This window comes from Lethenteron reissneri, chromosome 36 (genome assembly GCF_015708825.2).
Source record: "Lethenteron reissneri isolate LAM-NWPU_2019-01 chromosome 36, ASM1570882v1, whole genome shotgun sequence".
In the NCBI taxonomy this organism is placed as follows: Eukaryota; Metazoa; Chordata; class Hyperoartia; order Petromyzontiformes; family Petromyzontidae; genus Lethenteron; species Lethenteron reissneri.
This window is the reverse complement of record NC_083814.1, coordinates 11,162,481-11,178,471: the sequence shown is the minus strand read 5'-3', so window position 1 is coordinate 11,178,471 and position 15,991 is coordinate 11,162,481. Positions and strand designations below refer to the sequence as shown.

Genomic DNA, 15,991 nt, shown 5'->3' with positions numbered 1-15,991 from the left:
AAAGGGACGACCACTTCCTATTTGCAGGAAGCTCAGTTGAAGTTAACTGTGCCAATTGAACATGCAGATTACAAGGTTGGGCAGTAGGTCAGGCGTTCATAGATGCGAAGGCGACACTCATCACCTCTTAAAACCTCAAAAAGCCACTCGAGGGAAAGCATTGATTATCCACCTATTTCGATTGAAAGCTTTCGTGACTGCAGCGATTCATCTTGGTTATTTCGTTAAAGTCACGTAGAAGGGAAAGAATAAAATAACTTCATTGTATAATTGTCATTATTAATTATTACTTTATTATGTTTTATTTTTATTTTTTCCCTTCTACGTGACTTTACCGAAAGAACCAAGAAGATTATCCACCTAGATCAGTTCAGTTATCCCACAACCCATTGCCAGGATCCCCACGATTGAAGCAGCACCACATGTCACCAGAAGGGATTAAGGTCCACAGCATCTTTATTTTTCACATCATAATCATGTACAAGCCGTGAATCAAATCTCGTGTATTATTTCAAATGCACGCCGCAAACGGTGGCCGTGCCGTATTCACCACCGCGACACCATCGCCCCACGTTCAGCCGCGTATGGCCTCTGCCCTCCTCCACGTGCCCTGGCGGCCATGGCGCAGCAGCTTGGCCACCAACGCCACAGCGATGGAGAGGGCGAGGAGGGAGCAGGTGGCAGCCACGAGCCACACGAACCATGTGGGCCACACGCCACCTTCTGGGAGAGGAGAAGACAAAGAACCCGGTACACCACATCGAGAACGCGGCTCGCTTTAACTAGCGATGCAGCGTCAATTTTTTTTTTATAAAGCGGAGAAATAAACCATTGGAATTTCTGTACAACCGCCCCCCCCCTCCGGTAAGATTAAAATAAAATGGGTTGGAGATCTATCAAAATCACTGCCACACAAAAACCACCACACTTCATTTTAGCAGCTCCTTGTTAGATCACACCCACGCTAAATCCTAAGGGTACCAGACACGCACCTGCAGAGCTTGACAGATCAGACTTTGTATGAACGTCATCCGATAATGTAATGGGGCCGGGCAGGCTGGCAATGTGCGTCAGGTCGTCCGTGGCAGCACGTTTCACATCTTCACCTGGGGAGACGTTGGGGGAAATAAGTACAATTTAATGGTCGATTTAAAGTTTGTGACTGCAGGGATTCAGATTCTTGGTTCTTTCGGTAAATGTCACGTGGAAGGGAAATAATACAATTATAAAACAATAAAAATTCACGATGTTTCGACTGCAATACAAGCAATCATCGTGCGAAATCCACAGCAAGAAAATTCGGTAGATCACTTCTAGGCGACTTTACCGAAAGAACGAAGAATGTTTAAACCTATACACCAACCATTGATTATTGCATTTCACCACCCGCTCCCCCCCCTTGGCTGCTGGCAACATTGGAGTGCCTCTAAAAGTGGCACGAGAATCTTCGTGTAACAAAGCATTGGAATCCGAGGTCTTGGAAAGAACTGCTTATTTGGGGTCAATAAGAACCTAGTTTATAGAGATTTATCATGCAAGCGATTTAGTTGCAGCATCTGTGATGAGTTAGGGTTCCTTGGGATAAAGCGGCAAGGGTACAAAAGCGCACATTTTAAGTGTAGTGATAATTTACCAGCGTTCTGAAAACTCACTGTTGATGGAAGGCCCCTGCCTAGGCATGCATCTACAAGAACTCTACTTTTGGGTTAAATCTTCTTTTAACAAAATGGGTTGTGCAAATAATGGCACAGCGCTTTCATTAGCCGCTTGCAGAAAAGTTGAAAAATTGCAAGTCGTGAATAAATGGGCGAGCCGGGTGAAAAGACGAAAACGTTTCACTGCCGAGGGCAACTCACGGGCGCGGCGCGTTGACGGGGAGCAGCTGCTTGGTCCGCACTGCGGCAGATCGGCCGAGTTGGAGTCGCACACCGTGGCGCTGCAGTGGAAGTAGAGCTGAGAGCGACAAGGAGGATAAATGATGCACATGCAGGCGTACGTAACACCTTTGCAAGAGATGGTCTTTGGGATAAAGTGTATTAGCAGTATGAAAGCCAACTGCTGTTGCACTGAAGAAGTTCTAAAATTTGGAATGGTCCTTGTGCCAACTTGGGTATAGGTACGGGGGAACCATTCAGTGCGAGCAGTTCTGTAGGGCAAGTCCAATAAAAACTACAACGCCATGTTAAAGTTGATTTATATTGGGTAGTCTTTGCGAGCATTGCTGCCCCCCCCCCCCCACCATCACGTTAGGAGGGCACACATTCCACACAACTGTCATGAGTGGCATGCATCAAGGGCCGTACCGTATCGCGCAGGGCTCCAAGTGGCGCTGGGTCGGCGAACACGAAGGTCTTCACCTCGAAGCGCTTGAACCTCAGGGGCAGCGGCACCGAGGCGGGGCTCACGGCGTGGACGGTGGTCAGGTAGTTGTCGCCGGAGAACGGGCACCTGCCCCGCGGCCGAGAGGAGAGGCACTCAGCCAGAGGGACACGCGTGGGGCATCGAATAAACAGGGACCAAGACGCGATGGATGTATTGCGAGCACGATGCCACTTCGAATAGAAACCATTTGAGCGGATATCATGCCACGCAGTCGTTTAAGCCACTGACAGATTAAACCCTCCTGTTGGACATTGAATATTTGCCTGCCCATATTTCACTGGTCCGTGCATATGGTGAACGCAGAGGGTCCAGGACCAGATGGCGCGACACATTCCGTATGAGATATCACAGCAGCAACAGGCGCATGCTCGATACTCTACGCATCGTGTACGAGAGCAGCAATCGCACACGCGTGGCAAGCCGTATAGCAGCAGTAGCCGCCTGCGTTCACAAGGGGGCAGCGCACCCGGACACGAGCAGGTCCCACTGGGGCAGCGAGTTGGGGTCGGGCTGAGTGGTGGCCCAGCAGTCGGCGAGACGCAGCTCCAGCACGGGGTCGGGGTGCGCCAAGAGCTGCACCTGCACGCGGGGCGAGACAGTTGCATTGTGGGTCAAGAGAGGGCCCAAGATGTCTGTAGTCATCGTTGAGATGGCGGCCTTCTGGGTTCGTGTGGAGAATGGTCATGGGGCTCAGCCAAGTGACCAGTTTGTTACAAATTATTATGGAACTTGCCGAATCACTGCGAAAACACTTGGTCAAATTAAATTTAGAAAAATCTATGCAAGTCGACTATAAACGTTACAAATAAATTTCCATTGCAAAAAAACTAAAGAATGTTGCGCCCATTACAACAGGAGGTTGCACTGCTCGTTGCATTGGTCATGCGACACGTGGCAGGCAAATGAACATTTTAAGAGAGCCATAAAATGGATCAACAGGCCAGGCTGTATTGACACAAGTGGCAATATAAACACCCCATTACGCAGGATTAGAAGTTCTAAACAAGCAACCTTGGTTCCATGCGAGGCATCACGATTTAGATCTTGAGGCAGGGGGTCATTACCTGGACGAACAGCGGCTCCCTCAGGAAGCGCACGAGTGGGTAGTCAGCGGCGACATAGGGAGCGACGTAGTCAACATCTGGGAGGGGAAAGGAAAAGTCAACAGCATGGAAAATTTGCCCAACCAAGTAGCAACCTTCAAAATGTTATGGTGGTTGCTCGAACCGATGCCTGGACGTTACGTTGGGGGATCGCCTGAAAATTGGTTCAGAACAAGCTACAAATTTAAGATTTCTCAATACTGCACCAGCTGCCCATGCATCTAGAACGTCCTATGGAATGGTGCACAGTAAACAAAAGCCGTGATCGTAGCAGTCACTCGATGCACACCTCATTACTGCCTAGGCCCTGGTGTAGATGGGGGAAGAGGCCATAGAATGAATGTGGAGCATGTAGTGGTGGCGAGGATCGTGGAGGGGGCTCACCAGGGAACATGGTGAGCTCAATGACCAGGGGCCCGGTGCCGTTCGCAGGGCTGGGTGGAGACAGCGTGGGAACAGTCACGCCCAGCATCAGCAAGTCGTCCCCAGAGAACTCGCAGGTGATCTTCATTCTGGAGGGGGAGCAGAAAGTGGCATTAAAGTTTGGTTTGACGCAGATTATTTATCCGACAGTCTCGTGTAGACACGTTGAGGGGGCCATCACACCAGCGTGTCAAAATGAGTCTTCTACCAAAACTGTCCAATAACACTTTTCAAAATGTGAAAACCAGGCATTGCCACCACGTGGTTCTCGCAGCGTGTAAACAAGGGCAGCAGCGGGCACCTGTACTCGCTGCTGCGGGAGATGATCACGTGGATGGAGTCGCGCATCAGAGACACGGCCTCGTTCTCGTACACCAGCTTGCCGTCCACCATCTGGAAAACCGCACGTGCACTGCCCTGTCAAACACTTGCTGTACTGCTTCTTGCAGTCAAGCACCCTGCATGTACGAGTTGTGACGATTTGCATAATCCGAACGTCACATGGAGTGGTTAAACACTGTCATCTGTAGCTGCCATCTTATAACCACAAGGGGGAGTGAATGGCGAGGCAATGTCCAGAGCAGTTGGCAAAAGTAAAACTAAATCCTATTGCATCATTAGGGTTCCATAATTTGGCTACGAAATCTGGTACTACAGCCGTTTGTAAGAGATAGATCGCCACTTATCCCACCATCTGCCAAAGAGCGCACCACAGGCATAGCAAACAAAGCACAGAAAGTGTCAGACACCGCGTGCTCCCACCTCGTGAGTGGTGCCGCACTCGTCCAGTGGGACAACAAACACGGCCTTCTCGGCCGTCACCTCGACGGGCAGGCAGGAGGGGTCGCGCACGTGCACGGTGGCCAGGTCCAGTGGGGGCCGCGTGCTGCTCGCGTAGACCTCGAACGTCATCTGCCCGTCCGTCGAGCATTCTGCCGCCACGTAGAGCACAGAAGCAGGAGGCGGTGGGACCAGGATTAGAAACTGTACATGGGCCGGAATGTTTATGTTCATCAAATCAGTCTCGACCCAACGAGTTCAGTAAAAGCTGGCAAAAACGAGCAGAGTTTTCTTCCCACTGCTGTCCAAGAGGACGCGTCAAGGCCCAGAAGTGGAGGGAAGTGCCCCAAATCATGCCACGGTTTGGTGCACGCAGACAGCGCTGAAGCGCGTACGCTGGAGCACGCCGGACGCGACGGCTCGTGGGGGCCACTCGCCTGCGGTGTTGGAGGTGCACACCAGGCTGTACTCCTCCACGGCCCCAAGGTCGTTCCTCAGCGTGAGCAGTAGCGACCACTCCGTCGAGCCGTCCGGCAGAGTCTGATGTCAATTCCAGGACGATTAACGGCATTGTTAATTTTTTTATAAAATAGCCGAGATCTTGGTTGATACAGTCAAGCTTTGCTACATGGGTGCTGCTGGAAGGTTAAGTTGACGAACAAAATCTAGTTTAACGTATTAAAAAAAGTTCCAGTTGATTAAAGGTAAAGACACATTTAAGAAATGTAAAAAAAATTGGACGAAAGAAAAATCTAGTTGATCTGCACAAGGGAAGCTGAAAAAGGTCGTGTTTTTAACTGCCGTGCGTGAATAAAGAAGAGACAAGTCAGCCTGGTAGACAACCAGGAGCAGAGGCCATGGTAGGCATTAGCAATTGAAAAGTAGATGGCAATTGATTGCCGGCGGATGTGCTGATCAAGCGTTTGACCGCTTTGGCTATAGGAGATGCCATGGCGGGCATACATCGAAGGTGGCAGGGAATGAGGGTCATGTCAGAAGTCACCTTGACCACCACGTCGAGCGCCGTGAAGTCGACCTGCAGGCGCAGCTCCGAGGTGGAGTTGGTCAGGCTGTAGCCTTGGTCGAGCAGCTGCGTCACGGGAACTTCCGACACTAACAGCGTGAAGTCTCGCACCTCGGCGAGCTGCAGCGTGATGGCGAACCACGACGGCCCGCACGACACCACGCCGGATGCTGATGCATGCGACTACGTACACAGGTTACGGTCAGTCAGACTACTAAAAAAATTAACCCGTAAAAACAAAGTTTTTCACTATAAATCCTTTATGCGTGGCGGCTAGAGTCCTCTCGTCCTTGGGCTTGAGATGGCTGCCACACCTATGGGTCAGATGATTGCATTGCACCATTAAGCAATTGGTAATTAAATATATTTGTCCTAAAAAGTGTAAAATTTTGGAAAAAATTTTCACGAACATTGTCACGCACAACGAGTCTGGAAAATGTCAGCTCGATTGGATCACGGGAAATGGGTTAAAAAACGACCGAAAGGTTTGCACGGTCGTAAGCAAGCGAACTTAATATAAAGGATTTAAAAATAATGCTCCGTCCCTTTATACCAAATGGGTCACGGCATTGAACAAAAAGTACAGACCAAACCCTCACCTGGGAGAAGCTAACGCATAAGACTTGTAAAACATGAACCGTGCGGATTGGAGAAAACGTAGATTACAAACATCCGAAAAACGTGCATGCTGTAGACTTTAAAGCAAGTGACCATCGACAACATTAGACGCAGCACGTGCCGAGAGGACTCACGCGTGTAGGGCATGTGGCACGCAGCCTCCACGCTGTAGTCGTGGCGGAGCCCCAAGCCGTCAACCACCACGATGTGGAACAGCGCAGAGTAGAGGCGGCGGCCAGGTTCCTGAGACTGCCAGTGTCACGCAATGCAAAGAGCGAAAAAGGCGAATTCAGAAAGTTACAGTTTTCCATACAGCCGAGCGCAATGGTTCTTGTGCTTTTCTGCAGCCTGCACCCCCCCCCCTTCCCCCCCCCCCCCCCGTTGGTTCTCAGAAGGGGGTACACGGATTACCCTAGAATGTGCGTGCACTCTAGGTTAAGAACCACTTTGCCTAGAGGCTATTGATAGTGGACGTGTCGGCCGAGGCATGCATGAACTTTTGCTGCCAAAATTGGAGGCGCGCTAAAACCCGGACGAGCAGTGCCACGCACCTGCACTACAACGCCAGGTGCGGTGCGGTAGGCGGACACGGCAACGTAGTAGGAGCCGTTGGGCATCAGCTTGACTCCGGAGTCGTAGAGAGTAGAGTCCACGGTGGTGGAGGTCAGCAGGGACACGGTCCCAACAGTCAGCACCTCGATGGCCGGCGGGGAGCCGTACAGGGGCCCGAACACGGCGAGCAAGAAGCTGCCGTTGCAGACGGCTGCGCGCAGAAAAGCGGGTCACAAGCCACAGGCTATAAAAAATGGAGACAATTAGAGCTAGTGCTGTTACAACAGGAGCATCCATTGAAAAAAAATCGGGGAAGACCGACGCAGGTTAGGTTTCGTGAAGATTTGGAAACAGACGATGTATTTTGTGTTAGGGCAATGGTAAAATTCCAGCCATACCCTGGCACTGCCAGCTATGCGACTTTGGTATTGATGCAGTGTACCGCAAGCTGTATTGTACATGGTTAAATGCAAAGGATGTACCAACCTGTCTCACCAACATTAAAAAGACAATTGTTGGGAAGATGGATCTTGGTCAATATTCACTACAGGATTTAGCATAATGGGCATCTTGTTTAGTCATTGGTGACCAGACCGAGTCAAAAAACGCACATCATTTGGGAATCCAGGAATAAAATAACTCTGATGCCACCTTAGCACTTGACCTCCAGGGACAACCACCAATTTACCAGATCTAAGTGCACGCTCACATCTGGTGTCAAAAACCTCAGCTCTGGGTGCCCACATGACCCGTCCTACGATGCTCACCGGCGAAATTCCACTCACCGCTGATGTCGTCCTGCACGGCGACGCACGGACAGCGCAGCAGCAGTGGGAAGGTGAGCGGCCGCGAGGCGTGCGTGAAGGTCATGGACATGTTGGCAAAGTGACGCACGCCGCTTGACTGGCCCATGGGACACGCCTGGTCCAGGCGAGGGAAGGAGCAGCCACGGGCAGCAGAGAGGGAGGGAATGGGGAGGCGACGGACGGTGGACCGGCAATGAGCATAGCTGGCTACAACCACCTGCATGGTGCAGCGTTTATTTGAAGATACGTTGGCATTAGGGATTTCATTTAAAAAAAAGGTGCAGGGCGGACCACGTGAATGGCCCAGGACCAGTTCAGAGACCCACGTCATATTAGCCATGGCTGGGAACGAAATCGCAGGCAGCCTGGTGCGCCAACCACTACCACGTTCGAATCCAGTCTCCCCCCCACCCCTCCACACACGAGCCCACCGCTCCAGCACCTCCTCACTCACCTCCACGTTGAGGAGCGGCGACGTGCGCTGCAGCGAGAGCACGAACCCCCAGCGGCCGCCGCTGCCCTCCAGCCGCACCTCGACCCCCGGCACGGAGGGCAGGTCCGGGTACACCAGGGTGGTGCCCACCTTCACCGCAGTCAGGGGGCCGGGCAGCGGAGGCACCGTCACCACCAGGCTCGTGTCGTTGCACTGCAGGTAGTCTGGACAGGGAGCGGAAGCACGGGAAAAAAGGCGAATAAGGTTTGACATTTTAAAAAGGCGAGATATCAGGAAGCACAATTGTAAGGTGTGACGATAACAGTGAATGGGATCGGATGGTGTCGTCTTGCAGCAGTATCGGGCAAGCGAACCATCGTCAATTACTTTATTAAATCGGAGCAGTGTCCCAGCCTCTGGAAACGTTTGTGAAATTAAATGCGTTTAAAATTCTGCTTCGGTGTAGAATAAGCGAATTGAAAGTATCGGCCACAAAGATTTTACGGCTGCACCGTTTCAAGGTCGCTTTTGAGCCATGTTCATTCACACCACACCACGAGGACGGCGTTACAAGTACACGCAAGCATGGGGGGGGGGGGGGGGGCTCACTTGGTACCAGGCACAGCATGGGGGTGAGGAAGTAGATGACCGTGGTGGTGGGGCCATAGCGCATCCGCAGGTCCAGGAAGTAGAGGGAAGTGTTGTCGAACTGCACCGCACGGAGGCCACGCAACGACCGCACCACAAATCATTCTCACGCTCGCGATGGAAGGTCACAGCAAGTTGTGCGCATTCAAGAACACATTTAAGCAAAACCTCGCAAAGCCAGGCTTTTCGCAAGCCAGACGCAGTGTCCGAAATAAAGTCAAAGTCTCACCCGAAAACATTCCTAATATTAAAAAAAAAGTCGACCTACGCAGTAGCAGACGACCTCAAATCCACAAGCAAACTCAAAGCCCAGACACTGCCTGGTCCGTGTCTCTGGAGAGCGAGGTCACGAGATGGCAGCAAGGGTGGCCTCACCTGGGAGTAGAACACGCCGCTGGCCGTGTACAGCGCCATCACCGACAGGGTCAGTTGCTGGGACTCGAACGTGTAGCCGGCCTGGCTCGCATCTGCCACGGGAATGCTCCACTGCGCCGTGCCGTTGTCAATGTCCAGGTACCACGACATGGGTTCCTTGGCGTGTAGCTGTGCGCGAAGGAGGGGGGGGGGGGGGGGGGAAGCGAGGTGGGTGTGCTAAACTTTTCGCAGCATACATAACCAACCATGCTAAAATTAGAGTTGGTGGTGGCTTCTGCATGCTCTGGCGGGATAGGGTTTAAGGCTCAGATCAATCTTTAACCAATTACCCTTTGGAGATGGGCATTCCTTCAGCAAGCTCCGTGGGTCTAAGGAGTTGGGATAATCTTCTTGTCAAAATTAAGTTGCCGTAATATTTCAAAGTCTCAAACAACGCAGTCAATTTCTCTGCTCCCGCCCCCCCCCCCCCCCAAAAAAAACCCACCACATGCTACCACATGGCAACGACGTGATTAAGCACTACCCACCACCTTACATCAAGGCCGACCGACTTGATGACGCTTTAGCACCCACCCCTCAATATTAGCAGAGACATTGAACCGACGATTAGTACAGTAAAGATCACACAAACTGGTATTCTAGCTTTTAGTCCGGAGCAGACGGTCTGGATTTTAACGGGGGGGGGGGGGGCGCGGGGGGGGGGGGCCCCATTGATATGAAGTCGGCCTCACAAATGATGATTGACATTGTTTGTCGCCGGTTTAGATATTGTACAAGCACTGCTGCATGTAATCTATTTTAGTGCGGAACGATGGGCCGAGCGAGAATCATGCAACAGCGTGCTCTCCAACGTGACGTGTGCGCAGTGTTTTAACCAGTCGACGATGTTAAGAGTTGTGAGGATGCGTTTAGTTACCACACCAAGAGCAGAGAAGTCTGGTAGAATCCTTGAAACGGCCACCTTAAAAAAAAGGCACAAAACTGTTAAAGGCGACCACCACCATTCGTTGTGCTTGCTAACAGCATGGCACCACTATAGGCGGGCAGTGACAAGCGCCACACTAAATGTTTCCACAAAGGCATACTATTAAACCCACTAAACTCCAGCAGAGATGGGCAAATAGGACATTAAAGGACTAGGAAGAGAATTACACATTTTGCCGAGGTGCGCAATTAGAACAAATGCCAAAAAGTAAAGTAATTGCAGCAAGCTCGAAACGCATTAAGCAATGTGAAACTTGCGCTTAGCGTTTAAGCCATTCCAGTCAGGCAAGTTAAATTTAGGAAAACGAATAAACAAGCTTCGTCACAGCAGCTCTGCCGCAAGAAAATTGAATATGTAAACATTCCCATTTCAGGCAGCCATAGGCTTCAGGCGTACAATGCCAGGATTGGTTGACAAGCAAGCCATCAGGACAAATAATTTGGTCTCACCATTCTGGACAACCCAATTATCCGTTCCAAAACAGCACCACCGCAACTTTCGGTTCAAGTCACGCTAGATCGTTAAGGAGCCCGATCTACTGCATAGATGGCATGCAGCATCGGCTGCTAAGCGGCACTTAAGAAGAAGTCACCCCCATTGGATCTTTAAAAAAAAAAAGAGGTTAAAGCACGCGCTCTACTTCATTGACAAGAGTTGAGCATCGGCTGCAAAGCGCCACCCCAAGAAGAATAAGAAGTCACCCTCATGGAGGAGCTGCTGCAGTTGACAGTGGTGAGACCCACGCCGTAGGAGTAGAGGAGCGCGTCTGGGTCTGTCGCGTCGCCGGAGCGATCCCAGCGCAGAACTGGAAGAGCCACAGACACAGCACGCGCGGCTTCAGATCGTAGGGGAAGGAGCAGCAGCAGCCGCTGCCAGCGTGACCCGGGTGGAGGGCACGACGCCAGCACAAGTCCATGTTATTTCGCTGCCGGGGATGAGTGACTGTCCGCGTAAGTTGGAGCATATCGCACCACGCTCGAGCTTAGCACTTTGGCGATGGGGGGGGGCGGGGTAAAACGTCTACACCGCGACATGGATTTTTTTAAAATAAGAAATTCGATTTAAAAAAAATTTGCACGGGATGTTTCCGTTCGAGGGTTGGCAGAGTAATTTTTCACGAATTACCGAAGAATGTCAATCATTTTAAGAACCGGAAAACAGTCCAATAGGATGTTCGTTAATAAATCTGTGTTACAAAGCGGTCCTTTAGAGGCACGTGCAGCTAGAGCCGCAGGCCCCACCCCCCCCGGTATTTTAAGCAAATCATTCGGCCGCGACAATTACGGTGCCACAAAATTGTAATACATTTTAGGTTTGTTTCAAATATTCGCGGTGCTGAAACATGAACATGCACCGGTTAAAAAAAAAATCATAAAATATTCCGTAAGTCAGTTAGCACGCAAATATTAAAAGTATAAAAACATTAACCCGTAAAAACAGTTTTTCACTATAAATCCTTTATATTCGTGGCGGCTAGAGTTCTCTCGTCCTCTGGCTTGAGATGGCTGCCACCTATGGGTCAGATGATTGCCTGCCACCGTTAAGCAATTGGTAATTAAATACTATTAATTTTTTCCTAAAGTGTAAAATTTTGGAATTTTTTTCACGAAAATAAATTGTCACGCACAACGAGTGTGCACAATGTCAGCTCGATTGGATCACGGGAAGTGGGTTAAAAAGCGACCGAAAGATTTGCACGGTCATAAGCGCGCAAGCAATGCAAACTTAATATAAAGGATTTAAAAATGAGCAATGTCTGCGACACGTGGCACAGCGAAGTACCGTACGGAGCTGTGCTAATCGGGATACTCACGGCCGCTGCGGGCGCGCGTGTGCTTGGAGTGCTCATAGCGGCCCTTGACTGGTCCAGCTGCAGAGGAGCCGTCAGTCCATAGCAGGAGGCTGCGGCCACACGGTTAGTCCACTCGCATTACAGAAGACAGACCCCCCCCCCCCTCCCCCAGCATTGCCGTAGACTGTTGGGGCAAGCGCTGCTAGAGAGAGCACTAAATGACAGGAGCGGGTGGCCAGCACCACGCCCGGCCGTCTTTGTTTCCCACGTGGCAAGGTTTACACCGCACCAAGTACTCCAGATAGAGGCGACGTAAATACACGGAGCAGCCATGCATCAGTGGAGTATGGATCGGCGTAAGGCACTACCTCGAGTACAAGGCACACCTAACCACACGAATCAAATACGCCACTAGAGTTTCATGAAATAACATCGGACAGGTGAATTATTTTATGAGCGAGGGAAAAAAAAAAAAAACGGCGTGTACAACAACAATTGCCGGGGGAACAAGAATACCAAGGCGGTTCCGACTTTAAACTCGGCAGCAGACAATACCTGCACAGTGCAAGCAACGCAGACTTCATCGCGATCCCCGATGTCGAGAGAGTCCCACAAAAGCAGCCACCGCCGCCTCTCCTCTCTGCAGTTGTAGCGGCAACGGGCTCAGGCGGCACCGCGGACGACCGAGAGAGACGGACCTGAAAAGGCAGGACCGGCGCAAAGACGCAGACCCGTGGGGTGCGGGTGATACAGGAGACTGGGACGTGCCCCGCGGTTTAAATAGCGAGAGGGACCGAGGCCATCCCACGCCCACAAACACCCACAACCGCAGAGCAATCTTCGTCCGCGATGAGCTGATCATCTTAACGAGCGGAAACACGTGCGGGCAATTGTGACGTCGACGTGAGCCGAGCGATCCATTGACGGCAGCGTCTCTCCCCCCTGATATCTTTCCCATATAGAAGGGAAATAATAAAATAATAAAATTGAAACATAATAATGTGTGAGAATTATTGAATTATGTGTTTTTATTATTTCCCTTCTACGTGACTTTACCGAAAGAACCACGAAGATGAATCCCTGCAGTCACGCAAGCTTAAATCGAAATTTATCCCTTAATCACTCAATTCGCGAGGCGTGCGTTTTCTTCCCATTTGTCAATTTACCACCGCCACTACCACCCGCTCCCGTTCAAATCGAGGCTTTGAAGTTGACGTTGTTTAAGCCAGGTGAAGGCAACTCAGGAGGCAATGGAATAATAAAAATATGATTCGCAAAGCGTGACCTGGTTCTCCAAAATAACAAAGAGCGTTATTTATTTTTGCATTTACGTTGGACTTCTTCCGTACGGTGCGAAAGAAGTTTACCATACATATAAGGTATGCTCTTGTTATTTTGGAACACCAGGTCACGCTTGCGAATTATACTTTATTCTTATAACGTAAAGTTGGCCCACAGCTACGAAGTGAATAGATATTCGGAGCTAAGACTTCACTGTCACTGAGAATTCGAGATCCCGTGACAAAATGCATACCTCGGATTACAAAACGCGTTGACAAACACCGCGAGACTTTCACGTAAAAAAACGAACGAATCTCAATTGCTCATTACAATTAGCGATCGTTGCAAACCACAGCAGCCATTTACAATGAGGTCGTTTTTAATTACTCGGATAACGTCTGTTGATTGACACGACTCTGCACTGGCAATTGCGTGAGCGGGCATTTGTGCCATCCGTTGATTTTACAACTGATTATGCTCGGAAATATCTGACGCAGAATACAAATTTGCAAATCCGAACCAGACAAAGTCGATCCGTTGGTTGTGGTGCAGGTGAACGCGCAGATGAGTGCGTGTGATCGCGCAGCCGCCCGCACGCGTTTCTGCTTAGGAGGTGATCAGCTCATCACGTGTTTGGTGGCGTGGGATGGCTTCGCCCCCTCTCTACTTAAACCTGGCCACGGGTACCTTGGAGCTTGTAACGCCTGCGCTCCCGACTGTGGGAATGTGGGATTAGTCTTTGGCCGCTGTCTGGTCTCCGTGTGTCGCTCTCGCTTTTTCACTTTCTCGGTTCCCTCGAGTTTCTTCCCCCCGTGCTTGAGCAACTGGAGCAGCACGGGGAGACGAATCTGCTTTTGGAACTCTCGCAGCATGGCGAGGACTGTGATGAATGCTGCTGCGCTTGCGTTGTGCAGGTAATTGTCGGTGCTGGGTTTGGGCCGGAGGGGGAGGACGAGGATTTGTGCCAGTAGATGTATCCTGGGCTCGGCCACATCCCTACTCGCTGTATTTGGGCATTTTTTTTTAAACCTTTATATTGTAGAGGTATTGTATGTATCGGTGTAGGATGGCTCTGGCTAGACGGGACTGTTGTAATCTACTGGTAGTACCTTACGCAGATCTTTTCCCACCCACCCACTAACAGCCAGGGTGCCAACTCTCTGATAAATATCGATGGGGTGGGGGGGGGGACTTAAGCCGCGTATTTGCGTTCGTTACTTTATCGTGAACAAATTGTCTCTAGAATAGTATTATAGGTTCCCTAACAACCTGACAGATATGTTCACTTCGCGCCCCTCCCCCCCCCCCCCCCCCGGCGATAGAAGAGTGCCTCTGCTGTACAGCTTCTGGATGTGGTGCTGAGGGGGGGGGGGGGTGCTTTTAATTTTAACTGCCACTAAGCAAGTCGAGTGGTAACAATTGACTTGGTGGACGTGCCCAATACGTGACCCTGAAACCAGTCGGATCGTGCGTCTTGTAGCCGGGTCTCCATCCCTTGCCCTGTGGCGGTCCACGTCTGACCTGTGCCACCCATGTGGTGGAGCGGTAATATGCGAGGGAAGAGGTAATATGCGAGGGAAGTGTCCATGTGACCTGTCTGGCATGAGCTGGTACGTGACCGCGCGTGGTGTGTAATAAGAGTGCTCAGTGGCTGGCGTGCTACGCATCCCGACTACCCACGGTTCGATTCTGGCTGGCGGCCAACATCTGTGAGAACTACGTGAACCAGTCTTCCCCTAGGTTGCCTCTGCCTCCAAATGAGTACTTAGTGTGATGTGTAAACATCGCCATTAGGGAGACAAAGCGGCCGGGCGTGGTGCTGGCTACCCACTCCATCGTGTGCCGTTCCGGCCTTCATAGGCGCTACTCGCTAACACAACTTACTCCTACAGTCTAATTCGAGCTACTGGGGGTGGTGGGGGGGGGGAGATCTGTCTGGTAATGAGAGTGAATTGCCTGTGGTCGCAGCCTCGTGCTGTGGACTTGCAACTTCTCCGCAGCGGAGGGAGTCGGAAGACGTCGCTCCGAGCACGCCAAGCGCAGCAGTGAGTAACACCCGACTCTGCGGCAGAGGGCACCGCGGCGATCAGCATTGTTCAACTACGCCATACCACCCAGGCGTTTTAAGTTTGCGCGACTGGCATGACATGAAATATTTATAATTAATTGTGCATCTTCATTCAGAATTTTTGCTATATTCAAGGACTTTCATTAGTATCCTTGTAGTGGCTATATAGCGGCATCCAGTGGCTGCATGGTGTACCTTAAACCACTGCACACATCGTTCACGATTTTTTAAAAAGTAACTACACCTGTGTCTGCTCGTGGAGTCCCCGCCAACGCCACAGCCCAGCGTGGTGAAGTATGCTCTAATTAATCCTCGCACTCTGTGCGACGAGTCCATTCCGCCCAGTCCGTACGTCCATCCAGCAGCGGATTAACTGGGGCTGTGTCGGTTGTGCCCTCTGCCACCCGGCGCGGTGGCTGCGACTTTTGTTGCCGTCTCTCCACCGAATGGTGCCGTGCGTTTTGTGATTTTATTTTTGCGTTTCTAGTTCCGCGCTGGGATCGCTCTGGCGCGATGGACCCAGACTCCCTCCTCTACTCGTACGGCGTGGGTCTCACCACCGTCGAATGCAGCAACGCCTCCATGAGGGTGACTTCTTATTATTCTTGAGTGGCACTTGGCAGCCGATTTGCTGAACTCCATCCTAATGCCGTGGCTCTTGCTCTAACTTTTTAAAAAGATGATCCAAAGTGAATTGAACCGATGGTAACGTATTTTCGAG

The 15,991-nt window shown here is 51.0% G+C and overlaps 2 protein-coding genes across 2 annotated transcripts in view; one reads left to right on the top strand and one right to left on the bottom strand.

The window, feature by feature from the left end:
- Positions 1–321: 321 nt before the first annotated feature.
- On the bottom strand, positions 322–14,074 carry LOC133351273 (zona pellucida sperm-binding protein 2-like). The gene is made up of 22 exons (XM_061566374.1): positions 13,985–14,074; positions 12,477–12,619; positions 11,943–12,031; positions 10,831–10,934; positions 10,061–10,105; positions 9,145–9,312; positions 8,731–8,830; positions 8,143–8,345; positions 7,668–7,803; positions 6,882–7,093; positions 6,465–6,579; positions 5,692–5,882; positions 5,126–5,228; positions 4,671–4,840; positions 4,210–4,301; positions 3,870–3,997; positions 3,447–3,523; positions 2,849–2,961; positions 2,304–2,448; positions 1,857–1,953; positions 993–1,106; positions 322–723 (listed from the first exon to the last, which is right to left on the bottom strand). Exons 1-22 carry the CDS (start codon positions 14,072–14,074, stop codon positions 575–577), a joined length of 2,784 nt encoding a protein of 927 aa, XP_061422358.1. The 3' UTR covers positions 322–574.
- Positions 14,073–15,991, top strand: part of LOC133351272 (uncharacterized) — a 14,307-nt gene continuing 12,388 nt past the window's right edge. Inside the window, 4 exon segments of the mRNA XM_061566373.1 lie at positions 14,073–14,116; positions 14,663–14,812; positions 15,171–15,247; positions 15,758–15,858. Of these exon segments, the coding sequence (XP_061422357.1) occupies positions 14,073–14,116; positions 14,663–14,812; positions 15,171–15,247; positions 15,758–15,858 (372 nt within the window).

Coding starts and splice junctions, on each gene's coding strand:
- LOC133351273 (XM_061566374.1), bottom strand. CDS start 14,074: ATGCTGCGAGAGTTCCAAAAGCAGATTCGTCTCCCCGTGCTGCTCCAG. Junction 7,094..7,667: donor CGTGCAGGACGACATCAGCG/GTGAGTGGAATT, acceptor TTCTGCGCGCAG/CCGTCTGCAACGGCAGCTTC. Junction 4,841..5,125: donor GTGCACCTCCAACACCGCAG/GCGAGTGGCCCC, acceptor ACGTGGCGGCAG/AATGCTCGACGGACGGGCAG.